General features: G+C 34.3%; 1 protein-coding gene across 1 annotated transcript in view; it reads right to left on the bottom strand.

Annotated features, from left to right (window-relative positions):
- The window catches only part of TRHDE (thyrotropin releasing hormone degrading enzyme), a 417,786-nt gene that overhangs the window by 170,245 nt on the left and 228,034 nt on the right, over positions 1-19,507 (bottom strand). Inside the window, exon 6 of the mRNA XM_008004042.3 lies at positions 4,344-4,481. Within this exon, the coding sequence (XP_008002233.2) occupies positions 4,344-4,481 (138 nt within the window). The remainder of the gene's footprint in view (positions 1-4,343; positions 4,482-19,507) is intronic.

Raw genomic sequence — 19,507 nt, 5'->3', positions numbered from 1 at the left:
TTGAGTGATCCCAGGAGTCCTAACTACTATGGGACTTTTGTCTCACATCACAGAGGATGAGCTCATGACATTCACTGACCAGTCAGAATACTCCATCCCGGTGGACACAAGGATTGGCCAGTGATATTCTCTTTCCTAATCAAAACAAATCATAGCCCTTTGGGGAAACAGATATAGATTCTATTGTATGGGAGTCAATTTACTCTTTCTCTGAACTCAGTAGGGACACAAAATTGAGGCCCATATGAGATGAGTCTTAGTGCATCCTAAGGATCATCTAGAAATTAAGTCAGAGAGAAAGAGATCCAATAAACTGAAGAAAGGTAGATTTCTGATGATATTGTAAATACCTAACTCAACCATTCTGAAAGTTAATACTACATATCAAATTTACCCATTATTTAGTCAACAAGATTGAATAAATTGCTCAAATTGACTTCAGGTAGGTGTCAACATTTAATATGGAAATATTGCTGGATAGCACTCATATGTTACTGCACTGGTTTATTTATGTTTTCTCTCCTTTGTGTATTACTGATTGTTAGATCTCTTCTACTCAGCACACAGTGCCTAGAACATAAGCACAGGCTTAAATGATTTTGGAATAAATGTTCCAGCCAAGCTTGTTAATCAAATATGAAAATAATTAAGAATACTGGCTCTGGAACCTGATTTTCTGGGAAACATATCCTTGAATTTACCATAACTCAACATATTTATCTTTAAAGTGAGGATGATGATCATAACAACCCCATTAGATGCTTATAAGAATTAAATTATATAATAAATGTAAAATGTTAGTTTGGTGACTAGTACAGAGTATCCATGTAATAAATGTTAGCAGTTATTATTTATGTCTCCAGAATCATCTATATTACCTGTCATACATCCCAGAATGATGTTGTTTAACCTACAAAACATAGTTTACCTTTGTTCCACTTACAAAGTAATTGGTTATTACCCATTATGCACGTACTAGTTTTCTTATAGGAAGAACCTGAATGAAGCCAAATCAAAGAACAAGGCTAGGAAACTGAATTTACATCAAGGCCTGATGCTGAGATTATCAAAATGAAGTCCCTGAAATTTCAGCCTAAATGTTTTAATCCTCCTTTCTCCATATTCACATTTGAAAATTATTTTTCAGATATGCCAGCAGATAACTGGGTCACTATTTTTCTCCACAGTTTTAGATGTTTGATTTGGTACTATGTGAGGGAGTCCACACAATGAAGGCCCATCAAGAAAGCATGATGAACAAGTGGACAGAAAATCAATAAGGATACAGAACACTTGAACAACTCTATCAACCAACCTCACCTATTGGCATTTATAGAACACTCTAGCTAACACTAGTGGAATACATATTCTTTTGAAGTGGATACAGTACATTTACCAACACATATCAACTTCTGGGTCATAAAATAAACCATAATAAATCTAGAAAGATTCAAGTCATACAGAGTATATTCACTGACCACAATAAAATTAAGTAAGAAATGAATAACAGAAAATTTTCTGGAAAAGTCTTCTAATATTTGGAATCTAAATAATACACTCTGAATAAGACATGGGGAAATTAACAAATGAAAGGGAGAATTAGCAGGCATTTTAAAGTGAATGAAAATGAAACTTTAACATATCAAAATTTGGGAGATTTCCTAGGTGGTACACTTAAGAAAAAACTTACAGAATAAATGCTTAAAATGGAACAGAAGAAAGGTCTCAAGTTAATGACCTCAGCTTCTACCTTAGGAAATTAGAGAAAAGAAAAATTTAAATTCAAAGTATGTAGAAAAGGGAAATATTGATTAGAGAGGATATTTACGAAATAGAAAACAAGAGAGAAAATCAATTACAACAAAAGATACTTTTCTGAGATCAATAAAATTTATAAATGTTCAGCTAAACAAATCACAAAAAAAGGAATAATACACAAATTACCAATATCTGGAATGAAAGAGGTTATATGATTAGAGATGCTACAGTTATTAAAGGGATAATAAGGGAATATATCCTGTAAAGCTTTATGCCAATAAATTAAACATTTTAGATGAAATGGGCCAAGTCCTTGAGAAAGAAATAAACCACCAATGCTCACGTTAAAATAAATAAATAACCTACCACATATTAACAAAATTAAATCATTAGTTAAAAACCTTCCCAGGGAGAAAATTTCAGGTCTCTACTGTTATACTGGTAAATTTTAACAAACATTCAAGAAAGACATAATATAAATTTTATACAAATTCTCCCAGAAAGTTGAAAAAGATAATAGTTGCCATTACATGATGCTAGTATTATAGTGACAACAAGGAAGACGTTACAAGAAAGATAATTAGGCACTAATATCCCTCATGAGCACAGGTGCAAAATTTCTAAACAAGTTTTTAGCAAATTGAATCCGACAATTTATAAAAAGGATAATATATTATGACTAAATGACATTTGTCTCAGAAATGCAAAGATGGCCTAACATTAAAGAGTTAATCATTATAATTCACCATAATGACAAACTAAAAAACAAAAAATATATAACCATCTTGATAGATGCTGGAGAAAAGCATTGAATTGAGTCAACACCCATTTCTGATTAAAACTTTTAGCAATGTAGAAAGAGCATGCAACATCTTCAACCTGATAAAAGGCATTTATAAATATTTAGAGACATACTAATGGATAAAGACTGAAGGTATTGCTTCTAAAATTAGGAACAGCACAAGGGTTTGCTCTCACCACTTCTATTTAATATTGTACCAGATAAATAGGCAAAAATGAACTGTATCCTATGTATAGCAACACAAAAATTAGAAATGAAATTTCAAAATACTACTATTACAATTGCCCGGAAATGTGAAATACTTAGGGATAAATCTGAAAAAAAAAAGGAAAAATGTATTCACTAAGAACTACATCATGGACAGAAATAAAGGGGACCTAAAGGAACTGGAGGCATACTGTATTCATGGGTCAGTCAATATTGCTAAGATGTCAACTCTCCCAAATAGTTTTATAAACACAATGCACATTCCTGCAATTCCAGTATAATTTTTGTAGGACTTTACAAACTCATTCTTAAACTCATATGCAAAGGACCAAAGAAACTTAAAAAAAAAAAAAAAAAAAGAAAAAGAAAAAGAACAAAGTTGGAAGACTAACAGGACCCAACCAAAATATTTTGTGTGTGTGTTAACTATAATAAATCCTTCAGGGAATAACTTCTAACTTCCTAGTTATGTGCATGCTGCTATTCATGATATCTTTTTATCCCTCACAGAGTATCAAGAATAGTATTCCAGGCTGGGCGTCAAGGCTCAAACCTGTAATCCCAGCACTTTGGGAGGTCGAGGTTCGTGGATCACTTGAGATCAGGAGTTCAAGACCAGCCTGGCCAACATAGTGAAACCCTGTCTCTACTAAAAATACAGAAATTAGCCAGGTGTAGTGGTACATGCCTGTAGTCCCATGCTGTAGTCCCAGCTACTCAGGAGGCTGAGGCAGGAGAATCACTTGTATCCAGGAGGCAAAGGTTGCAGTGAGCCATGATGGCGCCACTGCACTGCAGCCTGGTGACAAAGCGAGACTCCGTCTCAAAAAAAAAAAGGACATAGAAATTCCAAAAAATGCAATTTAACCTACACTAAAGATCACAGCAGACTTTGATCCTATTTCAACTATCATTAAGTGACTAGTGCGTGTAAAACATGAAGAGGCACATCATCACGTTAAAAGTAGAACAACGAAGAGATACAAAGCAAAATCCTAATCCAAGTAACAATGGGAAAAATTCATATTTACCTTATTTTTACATTTAGTCATTGGCTCAAAATTATTCATTGCCAAAGTCTAGTCTTTTTAAAATTTTATTTGCTATGTTTAGTTATTCAGGAAACATGTTTAATTTTCAAAATATCTTTCAAATCGTATATATAAGATGCATGTATCATGTCATTACCTATATCCATTTGTATTGGCCCATCAAAATAAATTAGTATTTAAGGGCATTGGTGAAAATTAATTTGTCACTATATGGGTCAGTTCTTTTATTAATAATAATAAAAACTGACATTGACATAACTTCATTTGTAGAGCAACTTCATAGTGATTCTCCAAATATTTATTAATATTTCCAATATTTCTATGCATTATTTGGCAAACATTAATCTCCATTTTGCCAACTTTTAAAGCAAAACCGTAGCTCATGAACCTAGTGACTCTGTTTTCTAACTCACAGTCTATGTCTATCCGCCCAGAAGAAAAGAAAAATATACACATCTAACATGAATTAGTTTAGCTATCTTGGTAGTGAAATATCTAATTGGTACTTTGTTCTTTATTCCCACCTTTTTATATGCGATCCAGTCAAACACCCTGTCAATATCTGTTGCCTGCAGCACTTCCTGTGATACTGGATGGGAACTGACCAAGCCGTCCAGCAGCATCACTTCATGCAGAACATCGGTCAGGAACCTCTGTTTTTCCTGCAATACAGTAGACAGGGCAATATCATAGGTGATTCATAGTTAGAGAGAATGTGTATGATGACTTGAACATAATGTATGTCACTTAATTGCTGATGTTGATCAGTCTTCCAAGGCATGACTCAACTCTAAAGTGAACCCAGTAAAAATGCTCCTTAAGTTACTCTAAAACGAAGGTGGTTGCCTTAAGCTCAACATGAAACAAAATCAATGGACTACATTGGTCCCTAAGTAGATAAAAACAGTGAACTCTTTTGTTTTAACAGTGGCTAAAGCAAATTTGGACAATGGGCAGGCAATAATAACAATGATAAGATGCAGACTTATTTGTGCATTTTACAGGGTAAACATTATAATTCCAGTCCCAAATGAACTTTTAGGTAAGTTCAATATAAGAAATACTAACCTTCTGTTATTCATACCATGGATTTCTAATACCATTTAAACAGCTCTTTTTTTTTTCCCTGTCCTTCCCTCCCTTCACTCCCCCTTCACACACTCGCATAAAACACACACACACATTTATTTTCTGAAAAAATTTCAAGAGACCACAGCTAATAATAAAAGGCATTCTTCACATCAAGCTAGAATACTGGTGGATGTATTTGGGGATTCAAAATAGTGGACATAAAGTGGAGACCAATCAGTATTAATAATCCATTATCATGAAGAAACGAAAATAGAAAAATCATGAGACTTCCATTTTCTGCATATTGAGACGTTAGCATTTGCTCTGGTAAAAGCTGATTTGCTATGTTAAACAATAAACTGTAAAGAAAAAGTACTTCTCTGTTTTGGGGGGTTTTTTTGTTTGTTTGTTTGTTTTGGAAAGTCCACTTTAAAGAAACAGCTAGGGTTTTGTTAATAGAAATGCTGGCAGCTAGTAGTCTTCTCGGCCTCCTGCCTTCATTGAAAGAGGAGAGTAAGAAAAAAGAAATTGCAAAATATAACAAGGGCTAAATAGCCCCTAGATAGTTGTGACCTGAGGAGTATCATTACAGAGATTAACACTCCAATGCTTAAACTGCTCTAGCTAATTCTGAACTCACTCCTGGAGTCTCCTAGTTTTGAGCCCAGCAGATAAACAGCATGTTATTTCTGAGTAAGTTGTAATTTCAAGCTGAGAATACACCAATCCTGGATTTAAAGACATGGAAATGGAGAAAAAATATGCCAAGAAAAGAATTGTTAACCGGACATAAATGTGTGTGGTAATTTAAATCTGGCTTTAAAGAAAGATTTTTTTTCAACCTCATTAGCTCTATGATTTAGTATGTTTAATTGATAATGTATTTAATTAGGCATCTGACTACATACTGCAAGGTTTGTTTTCTAATAGATTATGTTTTATAGTCTATGGTCCATATATTTAACTTCTTCAGTCCTCTCTTGCTGTAAGAGCTTCACAGCAATGATCTTTTCTCCATCCAAGAGGATTATATGGTAATGACAAATCATACTTTGAGTCCCTGAGGGCTGCTCCGGATCCTAAGAGGCCACAGATGAGAAGTTCAAACTTAGACTGAATTAAACGACAAATATGACATAAATACTATATTTCTTCTCAAACCAATTTCCTAATTCCAGACAAATTAAAAAGAGTAGAATTAGACTTTATGCTTTAAAATTTTAAGATTAATAACACCAATATTCACATTGTTCATTTAAGTCCACTGAGAAGCAACGATAAGATCTCAGAAAAATAGCATAGTCTTAGAGAATAAGAAAAATTTATGTACCAATTTCAAAAGAAAAAATTTAAAGTTACTTTTAAGCAGATATACAATCTTGTTATTCATTCAATTTTAAAATGTAGATGAAAACTATCTGATATTAGAATTAATGGGAGAAATAATGAAATTATAATTATACTTCAACTTGACCAATGAACACTTTTGTTTATAAGAAATACCAATTAAACGCGTGATTCCATTCTGAAGATAAAATAATATTTAGCCATATAAACAGCAATTGCCTGCTCTTTTACAAATCATTCAAGCACCTGATCTAAAACAACCAGGTAAAGTGAACTTAAAATGATGCTTTATTTAAATCTTAATTTTAAAAGTTGGTAACAATAAATTCATATTGATCAATATTTAAATTTACTAAACATACCTTGGTTTGCTAGAAATGTAATTTTTAAAATGGTATAAAGAAAATAGCCATGTAATTTAGAAAATAAAATCTAAATTCCAAAGAGAAAACTTTCCTGTTAAAAGAAATATGAATTATATATTATATTATTGCCTCATGCTTCTGGAGAAAAATAAAAACAAACCTTGCCTACTCAGTAGACTTTCAATAAGCAGTGTTTAAGTTTTGTAGTGCTAAATCATTAGCAAAAGATTCATCTGTCTTCCTTGTTGGAGAGAATGATATTGTGTAATTGAAAAAAAAAAAAAAGTTTATATGCATAAATGGATTAAGAGAGAGGGGAAACAAAGAAAAAAGCCTGGCAGGAGAACACTTACAAATCCCAGAATAGCTAATACCTTAAATTGAGGAGGAAAAAAGAAAAGTCTAGCCAGAGGCAAACTCAATTTTACAGACTTGCAAAGAGTTTCCAGCAGAGAAGGTGCTAATTTTTTATAAAGACCTGTGTCACTATAAAATAAGAAATGATCTCAGCTTGTCAGCCCTGGCAGGGGCTCTCATCATCATCAAAATCAACAACATCAGCAAGATTAAGTATTGGTTAATTGCCTACTGTTTACCTGAAACTATGAAAGCTTAAAAATAAAGAAATCCTAGCTTTAATGTGAGGTAAGAGATAAAACAGAATATTTGGCCATAGTAAATGAAACACTAGTTTCATCTTACAGGCTGAATGTGTTAAAGGGATTTCGAGAAAAACAATACTGATTTGGTTTGACTCTGTGTCCCCACCCAAATCTCACCTTGGATTATAATAATCTCCACATGTCAAGGGTGGCGCCAGGTGGAGATAATTGAATCACGGGGGCTATTTCCTACATACTGTTCTCCTGATAGTAAATAAGTCTCACGAGATCTGACAGTTTTATAAATGGAAATACCCCTGCACAAGCTTACTTGCCTGCCGCCATGTAAGAGGGCTCCTCATTCGCCTTCCGCCATGATTGTGAGGCCTCCCCAGCCATGTGGAACTGTGAGTCAATTAAATCTCTTTCCTTCATAAATTACCCAGTATCACATATGTCTCTATTAGCAACATGAGAACAGACTAATACAAATTCTGTTAAATGAAATGATTCGTGGAACATTTAAAGGAAGAAGTAGAATTTGATCTAACTTGCAGGAAATTTAAAGTTTGGTGTGTGTGTGTACACATGCATGGTGAAATAATATATTTGTGGTGAATATTCAACAGGTACTTATCATTTTACATCATATTTTAAGGTCACCATGATAAGTGACCTAACACTTTGAAAAAGCAGCACAATAAAACAAAATGGAGACTTTAAAATCTGTTTACAATAAGTTCAATGTCAACAGTAACCATAAATTCTACCACTTCAATGTAGGTGCTACCTAGAGTGGTTGAATATGTGCCCACATTTAAATAGTTACAATAATATCAAATATATCATTTTGTATTCAACTATTTTCAAAAATCTATTGCATTTGAATTTTTGGAGAACAGTACAAAGGCATTTCAGAAAAGTAAAGAAAATGTGAGTAAATGTAGAGTTGAGAATGAACACCATATAACACTGCCATTATTTTATGTGTTCACTCATTCATTTAACAAATATGTATTAAATTACCACTCTATGCCAGATATTGTGCAGCATTCGAGGAATGAATATATAAGCAAAAACTAGGCCCTAACCTTAAATAACTCAAGAGTAGAACAAAAACTACAAAAAAGTACAGATAAACAGCAAACTGTAATATAATATGATGGATGCTATAAAACACAGAGGATGAAATGATTAATTAGTTCAGAAAAGGCTTCATAGAGGAGGTGACATTAAAGTGGGTTGTTGAAGGATGAGTGTTTACTCAGATAAATGGGGGAAACAGCTAAAAAGGGCAAATCTGGCAGAGGAAACATGAAAGAAAGATACTCTGTATTCTCAATTATCAGGTTGAAGTTTTTTCTTTATAAATAGGCAGTGGCAGGCATAATGGCATAATAAAAGTAGTGTCTTAGGAAAATTAACTTATCTGCGGTACACAGGATTATTTGATGCATGCAGACAGGAGACAGGAAGTGGGATGTGGTGATGATGCATTAGAACAAGATGTTGCTGAAGGACTGTTGGATCTGAGACATATTTTGAATGCAAAAATTCAACCAATGTTGATACTTTGATGCCTTGGTTCCCTTAGTAGATAAAAGAGAGGAAATACTCAGTGATAGCTACATAGCTTTTAGACTTGATGAAACCCCCCCGCACCCCCCCCAAAAAAAAACCGGGGGAGGAACTACTGACAGAAATGGAGAAGTAGAAAAAAAGTTTGGTTTGGAGGATATGCTAAAAACATCCAGTTTTAGATATTTTGCAAGAAAAATTAAGGTAAATATCTAAAAAGATATGTGCTATAGGCAACTGAAAGTAAAAGCCTGGGTCTGAGATAAGAGGCGAGTGCTAAAAATCTTTTGACAATAAACTGTAGTCTATATATATATATGTGTGTGTGTGTGTGTGTGTGTGTGTGTAATCTCACAAAGAATTCACTCAAACGTTATTTATTACAGTATTAGCATTTCATATATTGGTATTCAGTAGCATCTGTGAAGGGAATTATTAATAGTTCTTATCACATTAGGCACACATGAGAAATTATATTTCTTTATGTCTTGTAATGCTTCTACCTGAACACGTCAAGGTCTGAGGGGTTAAAAGAGAATATGCCTGGCATATCCACAGTCACTGGTGATGGATGGAAAATAGGAAATAAGAGTAAGGATGTTGGCAGGTTCCCCTAGGAAGGCTGACTAATTTTAGGGAAGAGCAACACACGGCAGATACTTCGACTTTGTCACCAAAAAAAAACAAGCAAACAAACAAACAAAAAGCAGACCAAAAAATCATAGAATAATCTAAATCAAGATCAAAGAAAGTCAGATACATCAAACCAGAGACAAAGAAGATAAGAGCTAATACTGAGCCAATTCAAGTAGTTGTGAGGTGTTCATAGGCATGGAGAAAGCAGAAGAAAAATTATCAAAGAGACATGGGTTACATCAGAGCAGCTACAAATACTCAATTTTCTAGAAGGATAGATCTGAACATAAATGGCTTTTCTGGTATTCGTAGGATAAAAAAGGCAGACACATTGAAGCCTCCAGACTGGATATCTGCCACTCACTGGCTGTATGACCTTGAGCAAGTTACTCAAACTTTTTAGACCTCAGCATTCTCAGTTGCAAACATATGTGGTTGTGAAAATTAAATAAGATAATTAGTTCTACAAATATTTATAAGCAAATATTTATAGTAATATTTATTAAGCACCTGCTACATCTTAGATGGTATGCCTGGTTCTTGGATTAGAAAGATACAAAGACAAAGGATACTGGCAAAGTCTATAGATACTTGCAAAGGCTATAGAAGTATGATAGACGAAGGTGAAAACAAATGTTAAAACACAACTTGCTACCTGTAAAAATGGAAGTAGGTTCAGGATGTAGTGTGACTACACTGAAAAGGCTGCTAATTATTCTGCCTTAGGCAGGGTAGAGTTTGAATTGAATATTTAATGTTGATTTGAGTTTTCTAGGAGGAATGGCAGAAAAGGGCATTCTTGAAAGAAAGGAGTATGTGGGAAAAGTCATGGAGACCTTAGTGTGGTTTGTTTGGGAGACTACAATGTTTTGTGTGGCTAAAGACAGAGTTTAACATAGCAAATTACTAGTAATGAGAAAAAAAAAGATAGGCAATAATGAAATCATCAAAATTTGTCCATGCCTAGTCAGAAAGCTAGTGTTAGGAAGTGACATCCTCAGGACTACATTTAGAGATATAACTCTGAATATCTCTGAATAGTAGGAAAGTGGACTAGAGTGATAAACAACTGGAAACAGAGAAACAGGACAACATTGCATAATTGCGCACAAATAGCACACAATATGTGCTTTACCTTTGTGATCAAAACACATTGCACCAATTATTTCTCTAAAACTTAGCTCGATTTTATAACCAACGGTGATCAACCAATGTATTTACTTTGAAATCCAAAATGCATACATTAAATATAGATATAAATATAAATGTAGGCAGACTTATAATGTATGTAGATGCAAATATATATATCCAAATACAGTTATTTCATTTTTCAGTATTTTCATTTGTTTATGTAATATCCTATTCTAGATTGTAGTGTTCACAATATCTGGATATAATTTCTTAGGAACAGATAAAGGAAGTTTTTTAATGCTGGAATCAAACCAATAGAAAGTCTGACTAAAATTACAATGCTTGAACAATGCAATCTAATTCCACATATGTTTCGCGACTCCCTCATCTACAGGAGGTCCTGTGTTAGAAGCAAAGGAGACATAATTGAGACACAATTCTGCCTTTAAGCAACTCCCATTATGGTATGAAAGATAGATACACATACAGCCCATTAATGCCACGTGATAGGTACAGTATTATTAATAGTATAAAATACTGTGAGAGTAGAGAGAATGAGTAAAAATGCTTCCAGTGTCTAAGACTATGTTGATTCAAGCTTACTTGATCTATCATAAAGAGAACAAATAAGATATATAATTTATGTTTTACTTCTCTGGAAATCTATACTATAACATGATAAAGACTTTTAAGAATACCTAGGTTAAACAAAATACCACATGAATTTTTATTAAACTGAATTCCTTATTTATACAAGGCTAGAATGAAGGATAAACACATAATTAGCATTGCACAGTTGGTGTTTTTCCTTCTTGTTTTTCATTACCTACTTAAATCATGACAAAGGTTAAAGCAGAGAAATATGATCAAGAGTTCAAAAGAAGTAAATATATTGGGGGAAAATATCCATCAGATTTTAATCTATGTGAAATAGTATCCCTGTAACTTTGCAATTATCATCTTTTGTAAGCATATAGCACAATGCCATATTTGAAAGTAGAAATTATGTAGACTTCGAATTTCCTATAACATTGAAAGAAATTTACTTTGTAAATTTTATATTGTCATCCAACTGTTTATAAAGTTCTGTAATGTACAAAAGTATTTTAAGTTCTACCAGTTGAAAGTTAGCTAGATTTACTAGTGAAAAATTATATCATCATTTAGTTGACTAGTAAATAATTTATGCACAGTTAAATCATACTGATGGAGAAAGTAAAAGCTTGTGAAAATAAATGTTGCTTCCATATACCAATGCACTTTAAAAATTAACATTTCAAAATCTCATGTGTAAAATATACTTGTCCAAGATGTTAATAATTATTTTCACTTGCAGCCTGTTAAAACAGTCCGTTTATACTAAAGCCAATCTTGTGTAAACACACTTATATACAGAAGGTATTTTTGAAAAATAATTTTAAAAATAATCACCACTAATGCCTACAATGAAACAAGCACTGTACTGAAAAGTTTATGTGTCTGTTTGCATAACATTTTATGGAAAGTGTTACATGATCACAAGACTCTAGGCATATCTCTTACTGATATAACATTATTCTGTGATTTTGCATAAGCATTACAATTAACTGAAATAATGAGTTCCATATGTTATTTCTTTCAGCCATCAACTACATTTCATTCAATGCCAAGCTACAAAATCTCTAAGATGCCTTAATCAGTGTATAAACTAAAAAAGCGATTATGTTTTTATAAGAATATCTCAGATGATTTTGTGCCTCTCATAATCCCAGATAACCCTCTGCACAGTTTTTATGAGCTTCTATACTCTGGATCACGATGAACAGAGAGAAAGTGGGTTAAATTGTGGGTCTGTTCCATGACTAAACTCTCAGCTGCCTCATGTTTTGTTTTTAACATCCAAGCTGAATGCGTCATGTCTCATTTTATCCAAGATGTGATGCAGCTAAGGGAAAATGCTAAGATAGAACACAAAATGAACTTAATTATATACAACCAAATTCTTATTATTCTGCAGACTTACTCAAGAATCTTAAAAATATAGCAATATTGATACAGCAGAAGTTATCAATCAGTCACTCACATTTTCATTACTTATAATAATCCTGGGTCTTATGGAACAATTGTGAATGTGCTTCAAATAATGTCAATCACAGTAATAATTATGAACAGGTTGTCTAATTACATAGCTCATTCTGATTCTAGCGGCCCAAAAAATCACTGCAAATAATCTCCATATGCCATGTGCTTATCCTTTAAAAATATGCATGTCATTTAGCTTTCATTTATTTGTGAGGATTTCTTTTTTGTTGTTGCTTAAACTATGAATTGTGATTTAAAGTATTCTTTTTAATAAATATTATTGTGTAAATTTAAGGTATACAACATAACATGGAATATAGATAGATAGTAAAATCGTTACTACAGTGAAGCAAATTAATATATCCATCATCTCACAGCTACCTATTTTTTTTTTTTTTTTTGGTTTTGTGGCCAGAGCAGCTAAAATCAATTCATTTAGCACGAATCACAGACACAGTACAATTTTATTATTTATAGTCCTCATGTTGTATCTTAGACCTCTAGACTTGTTCATCCTACATACCTGTTAATTTGTATCCTCTTAACTACATGTTCCCATTTTGGGACCACCTCTCCACCTGTACCCACTGCCTTCTTTTCTATCTCTATATATTTGAGGGTTTTTCTTTCTTTCTTTCTTTTTTTTTTTTTTTACAGATTCCATATATTAGTGAAATCATGCAATATTGTTCTTTCTGTGTCTAGCTTTTTCACTTAACATAATTTGTCGTATCCATGGTATGACAAATGACAGACGTATCCATGGTATGACAAATGGCAAGATTTTGTTCTTTTGAACAAAGTGTGTGTGTGTGTGTGTGTGTGAGTGTGTTTATACACAAAATTTCTTCATCGACAAACACTTAGGTTGTTTCCATATCTTGGCTGTTGTGAGTAATGCTTCAATGAACACTGAAGTACAGATATCTTTACAAGACGGTGATTTCATTTCCTTTGGGTATGTATGCAGAAAAGGGATTACTGGGTCATGTGGTAGTTCTATTTTTAATCACTAAAGAAACTTCCATACTATTTTCCATAATAACTTATATTTCTACCAAGTGTACAAGACTTTCCTTTATTCCATAGCTTTTCCAACATTGGTTATGTTTTAACTTTTTGATAACAGTCATTCTAGCAGGTATGAAGTGGTATCTCATAATGATTTTGATTTGCATTTCTCTGATGACTAACAATGTTGAACATCTTTTCATATATCTGTGCTATTTTTATGTCTCTTTTGGAGATATGTCTATTGTGGTCTTTTGTTCATTTTCCAATTATTTTTTCAATTATTAAGTCGCATATGTTCTTTATATCTTTTGGACATTAATACCTTATTAGGTATATGGCTGGAAAATATATTTTTCCCAATCCATAGGCTGCCATTTTATTTTGTTGTTTTCTTTGCTGTACAGAAGCTTTTTAGTTTGATGTAGTCCCATTTATTTATGTTTTCTTTTGTGGGCTGAGCTTTTGGTATATCACACCAAGATATCATTGTTAACAACAATGTCCAAGAGTTTTTTCCCTATGTTCTCATCTGAAAGTGTTATAGTTCCAGGTCTTACATTTAGGTCTTATCCATTTTGAGTTGATTTATATGGATGGTGTAACTCAAGAGCCTCATTTTATTCTCTGACATATGGAAATCTAGCTTTCTCAGCACCATGTATTAAAGACACAATCATTTTCTCATCGTGTCTTCTTGGTGGCATTGTCAAATATTAGCATAGCGTATATATTTGGATTTATTTCTGGACTCTATATTCTTTTCCACTGGTCTGTGGGTCTAGTTTAATGCCAGTACCACCCTCTTATGATCATTATATCCTTGTAATATATTTTAAATCAGGAAGTGTGATGTCTCCAGCATTGTTCTTCTTGCCGAAGATTGCCTGGGCTATTCAGGGTTTTTTATGTTTCCATATAAATTTTAGAATTGCTTTATTCTATTTCTGTGAATAATGCCCTTGGGATTTGGAGAGGAATCATGTTGGATATGTACATTGCTTTTGGTAATATAGACATTTTAACACATTAATTCTTCACATTCATGAACGTGTAATTTATTTGCATTTATTTGTGTCTTCCTTTTTATTTCTGAGTTATCTGTTCAACTTCTTCACTTTACTTTTTTTTTTATTTTTTGATTTGAATCTTCTCTCTTTTTTTCTTAATTAGGCTAGCTAAAAGCTTGATGATTATTTTTTTCCAAAAAAAAAGCTCTTAGTCTTATTGATTTTTTCTATGGTTTTTCCATTCTGTATTTGATTTATTTCTGCTCTGATTTCTATTATTTCTTTTCCCCTGCTAATTTAAGATTTAGTATGGTCTTCTTTTTCTAATTCCTTGAAGTATAATGTTAGATGATTTATTCTGGAGCTTGATTCTTTTTCAATGTAGGCATTTATTGCTATAAAATCCTCCCTTAGAACGGCTTTTTCTGCCTCTCATAGGTTTTCGTATGTTGTGTTTTCATTCTCATTTGTCTCAGTATTTTTTTTTTATTTCCTTCGATTTCTTCTTTGACCCATTCATTGTTCAGGAGTGTGTTGTTTAATTTCCACATATTTGTGGATTTTTCACGATTCTCTTTGTTATTGATTTCTAGTTTCATACAGCTGTGGTCTGAAATCATGCTACCTATGAATTCAATCATCTTAAGTTTTCTAAAACTTGTTTTGTGGTCTTACATATGGTATATTCCAAACAATGTTCCATGGTTCTACAGAAGAATGTATATTCAGCTGCTATTGGATAAAATGTTCTATATATGTCTACTAGGTTCATTTGGTCAAAAATGCAACTCAAGTACAATATATCCTTATTGATTTTATGTCTGATTGATGTTTCCATTGTTGAAAGTGGGGTATTGAAGTCCCCATCATTGTACTGCTATTTATTTCTCCCTTCATGCCCATTAATATATGCTTTACATATTTAGGTACTCTAGTGTTGGGTGCATACACATTTACGATATTTATACTCTCTTGATTATTTAACCTCTTTCTCATTAGATAATAACCATCTTTGCCTCTTTTGATTGTTTGTGATTTGAAGTCTATTTTATTAGATACAAGTATAGCCACCCCTGCTTTCTTTTGGTTACAATTTACATGCAATCCTTCCATCCCTTCACTCTCAGCCCGTGTGTCTCCTTAAAGCTCGAGTCTCTTGTAGGCTGCATCTAGTTGGATCTTGTTTTATTATACGCTCAGCCACTCTATGTTTTTTGATTAAATAATTTAAGCCATTTACAGTCAAGGTTATTATTGATAGATTAGTATTGCCATTTTATTCTTTGTTTTCTGGTTGTTTTATAACTCCTTTGCTCCTTTCTTCCTTTCTTATTATCTACTTTCGTGATTTGATAATATTCTGTAATTCTGAGCTTTGATACCTTCCTAATTATTGCTTGTATATCTGCTGATTCTTTTTGTGGTTGTCATGAGGCTTACATAAAACATCTCATAGTTATAATCAACTGTTTTAAGCTGATAACAACTTAACCTCTGTTGCTACAAAAACTCTGAACTTTTACCATCTCCTTCCACAGTTTATGTTTTTGATGTCACAATTTATATCTTTTTATATTGTGTGTTCCTGGACTTTTTGTAGCTTTAGTTATTTTTGACTTTTAACCTTCATACTAAAGATATATTGGATTTATATACCACCATCACTATATTGAAGTATTCTGGATCTGACTATACATTTACCACTACCAGTAGTTTTATACTTTCATACATATTCATGAGAGTAATTACTATTCTTTAATTTTCATTTGAAGAACTTCTTTAAGTATTTCTTGTAAGTACAGTGGTAATATATTCATTTCACTTTTGCTTGTCTGAGGAATACTTTATTTCTCCTTAGTTTCTGAAGGACAAAATTGCTGGGTATAGTATTCTTGTCTAAAAAGGGTTTTTTTTTTCTTTCAGTACTTTGAAAATATCATCCCATTCTCTCCTGTCCTGCAAGATATCTGCTGAGAAATACACTGATAGTCTAATGGAGGTCTCCTTATATGTGACTATGCTTTTCTCTTGCTGCTTTTAAAATTTTCTCTTTGTCTTTCACTATTGATAGTATAGTCAAAAAGTGCCATGGAGAAGAAATCTTTGAGTTGTTTCTGTTTGGGGACTTTTGACCACATCACTTCCAAGACTTAGGAATTTTCAGCAATTATTTCATTAAATAAGTCTTCTCTTTCTTTTTCTCTTTTCCTTCTGAAAATTGCATAATGTGAATATTTCTTTACTTAATGGTGTCCTATAAATCCCATTGACTACACAGTTTTTAATTAAAAAAAAAAAGTTCTGACAATCATTTCAAAAGAGCTATCTTCAAGATTCTTCCTTCTTTTTGTTCTAGTCTGCTGCTGAAGCTCTTCAGTGTATTTTTTATTTACAGCTGAACCCTACAGCTCCATAAATTTGATTTGGTTCTTTCTTAATGATATCTATCTCTTCTTGTTGAACTCCTCACTCAGATAATGAATTGCTTTCCTGACTTCATTATTTGTATTCTTTTTGTATGTTGTTGAGTTTCCCTAAGATTATTATGTTAAATTCCTTATTAGGCAGTTTGTAAACTTCCATTTCTTTACAGGTTAGTTGCTGGATAATTATGTCCTTTGATAGAGTCAGGATTCCTTGCTTTTTCATGTTTCTTGTGTCCTGCATTTACATCTGCATATTTAATGGTACAGTCACCTCTTCTAAGCTAAGAGTGGCTTTTAGAGGCTAATACTTTTACCTACAGATGGACCTATGGGTGCCAGCTGGGCAGGGTGAAGGTGCTCTGGTTCCATGTGGGTGAAGTGGCATAGTCTTTGTATAGCTTCTTCAGTTGTTATCTACATTAGCAATAATTTTGGTACCTCAGTGGTCTTGGCTGCAGGAATTTGTGGAAGTGATGGTGACTGTATAGGTTAATAGGGTAAAGACTTTAGGGATCCTTCTCTTCTTATCTTCCCTACAGTAGGAGTCTTATCTGAGGGGATCTCTCTTGGTGTCAGGTCTGACATGGCCCACAGGCACGGTACTTGGATTCAAAGCACAGGTGCTCAGATAAACTATGAAGACAGGTTTCTGGGATCAGGGTCTTATAAGACTAACCATTATAGCACCTGGGACTTGAGTTGCAGCTTCACTTTCCAAGGTATGAGTGGGTGCAGTTCTCCCACAGAGGTAAGAACTGTTGCTCTGAGGCATATCCCAGCAACCTGGACCCAGGGAACTGGGGTGTGACTGTAGTTTTGATCCTAAGTGTCAAGGCACAGTATTGACATATCTCTGGGGAAGAATAGGTTCTCCAGAGGCTAAAGCCTCCTGGAGCAGGATACAGCTGCAATGCAGGACCTGCAACCAACAAAACACAGTGGGGTATGAGGTACCACACAGTGGTGACTGTAGACCCTGAGATGATGGAACTAAGCTGAACGGGTTCTGTGACACCAGGTGCAGCAGCAGCAAGTACCCAGGAATAGCAAGATGTCTATACAGCTTGGGAGCTGAAGGGTAGGAAGTAGTGCAGAAATGACCACTCCCCATAGAGGTGGGACATCTTAGAATCTCAATCAGGGCACCTGCTCAGCCTGGAGGTCAAGATAGTACAGCTCAGCCAAAGCTCTGATTCTCCAGGACACATGGTATTAAATCTCAGCCCCATAAAATGTGACTACATGGGTCAACAGAGCCTCTGCATCCCTTTGTATGGGGCAGGACTCATAGTTAGCTGTGACATTGGGGGTGAAACTGCTCTGGTATTCCTGAGACTCAGATCCCCAGGGACAAGATGCTGCCTCACCTGTAGAATGGGGAGGGGTCAATTGCTCTGGTGTGGCAGAGGCCCCCTGATGTCTCCAGGGGCAGGGCACTTAGCTGTGATGCCAGAGATGTGACTGTTGTGGTGTGCAGGAGGCCTGAGGTCCCCAGGGGTTGGGGTGCTACTTCAGCTCAGCTCTAGGAGGAGGGTGCACCAGCCACTGGAATGCAGAGGTTGGAGCAGTTCCACAGTAGCTTGCCCCTTGGAGGTAAAGAATGGCAGCAGATCAGCTCAGGAATGGCATGCTACCAGGTGGGCATATTGCAGGGGCAGCAAAGTCTCAGGGATGGAAGGGTACAATGACTACTCACCCCTAGAGCAGGACACACTCTAATAGTGGCTCTAATTCAAGGTGGCACAGCACAGTAGCAACTTGAGCCATGGGGATGGGGAATAGCCACACTCCTTCTCTGGGTGTAGCTCAGTGTGTGGACTCTGGAGAGCTTCTTCAGCTGGGCTCTGAGCCTATGAAGACTGAAGGAGTTTCCAGTAGAAAAGACGCAGCATCCATGGTAGTGATTGAGGCTACCTGGGTCCTCTTGCTTACCTTTTCTCTGCAGGAAGTTGTCCCTCCTGGTTCTGATTTGACTCCACCCCTGGGAATGGGGTGATGGAGGCAATGAATTTCCTTCCCTTCCCTACACAGCCATCCTGAGTTTCGGTGCTCTACAAGATTTCTGCTGTTTCTTTGTTGTTCTATGAAGCTCTCCTTTAGCTATTTTGATCAAAATGTAGTTATTTCTTTGTTGTTTGGGGACTTTTCTTGTGGGGAGAAAAGAACACTAAAAACTTCTTATCGGCCATCTTGCTGACAGCCAACCTTCCGGATTTGTTGCCACCTTTTCCTGTTTCCTCAAAACATTTATCCAATATAGTTTCATAGGTATTCTAATTTCAATATCTTCTTTTGTTCAATGAATGCATTCCTAATAGCAACATAGAAACTACTATAATCTTTCATAAGTGATCTTGACATTTGTTAACATTCATTTCATAACTTTCTGTTAATTTTTGGCCATATTTGTATTGCTGAACATCTCATATATGCTAAACTTTTAGATAAAT

The sequence above is a fragment of the Chlorocebus sabaeus genome, chromosome 11, assembly GCF_047675955.1.
Source record: "Chlorocebus sabaeus isolate Y175 chromosome 11, mChlSab1.0.hap1, whole genome shotgun sequence".
Classification (NCBI taxonomy): Eukaryota; Metazoa; Chordata; class Mammalia; order Primates; family Cercopithecidae; genus Chlorocebus; species Chlorocebus sabaeus.
This window is presented reverse-complemented; position numbering and strand designations above follow the sequence as displayed.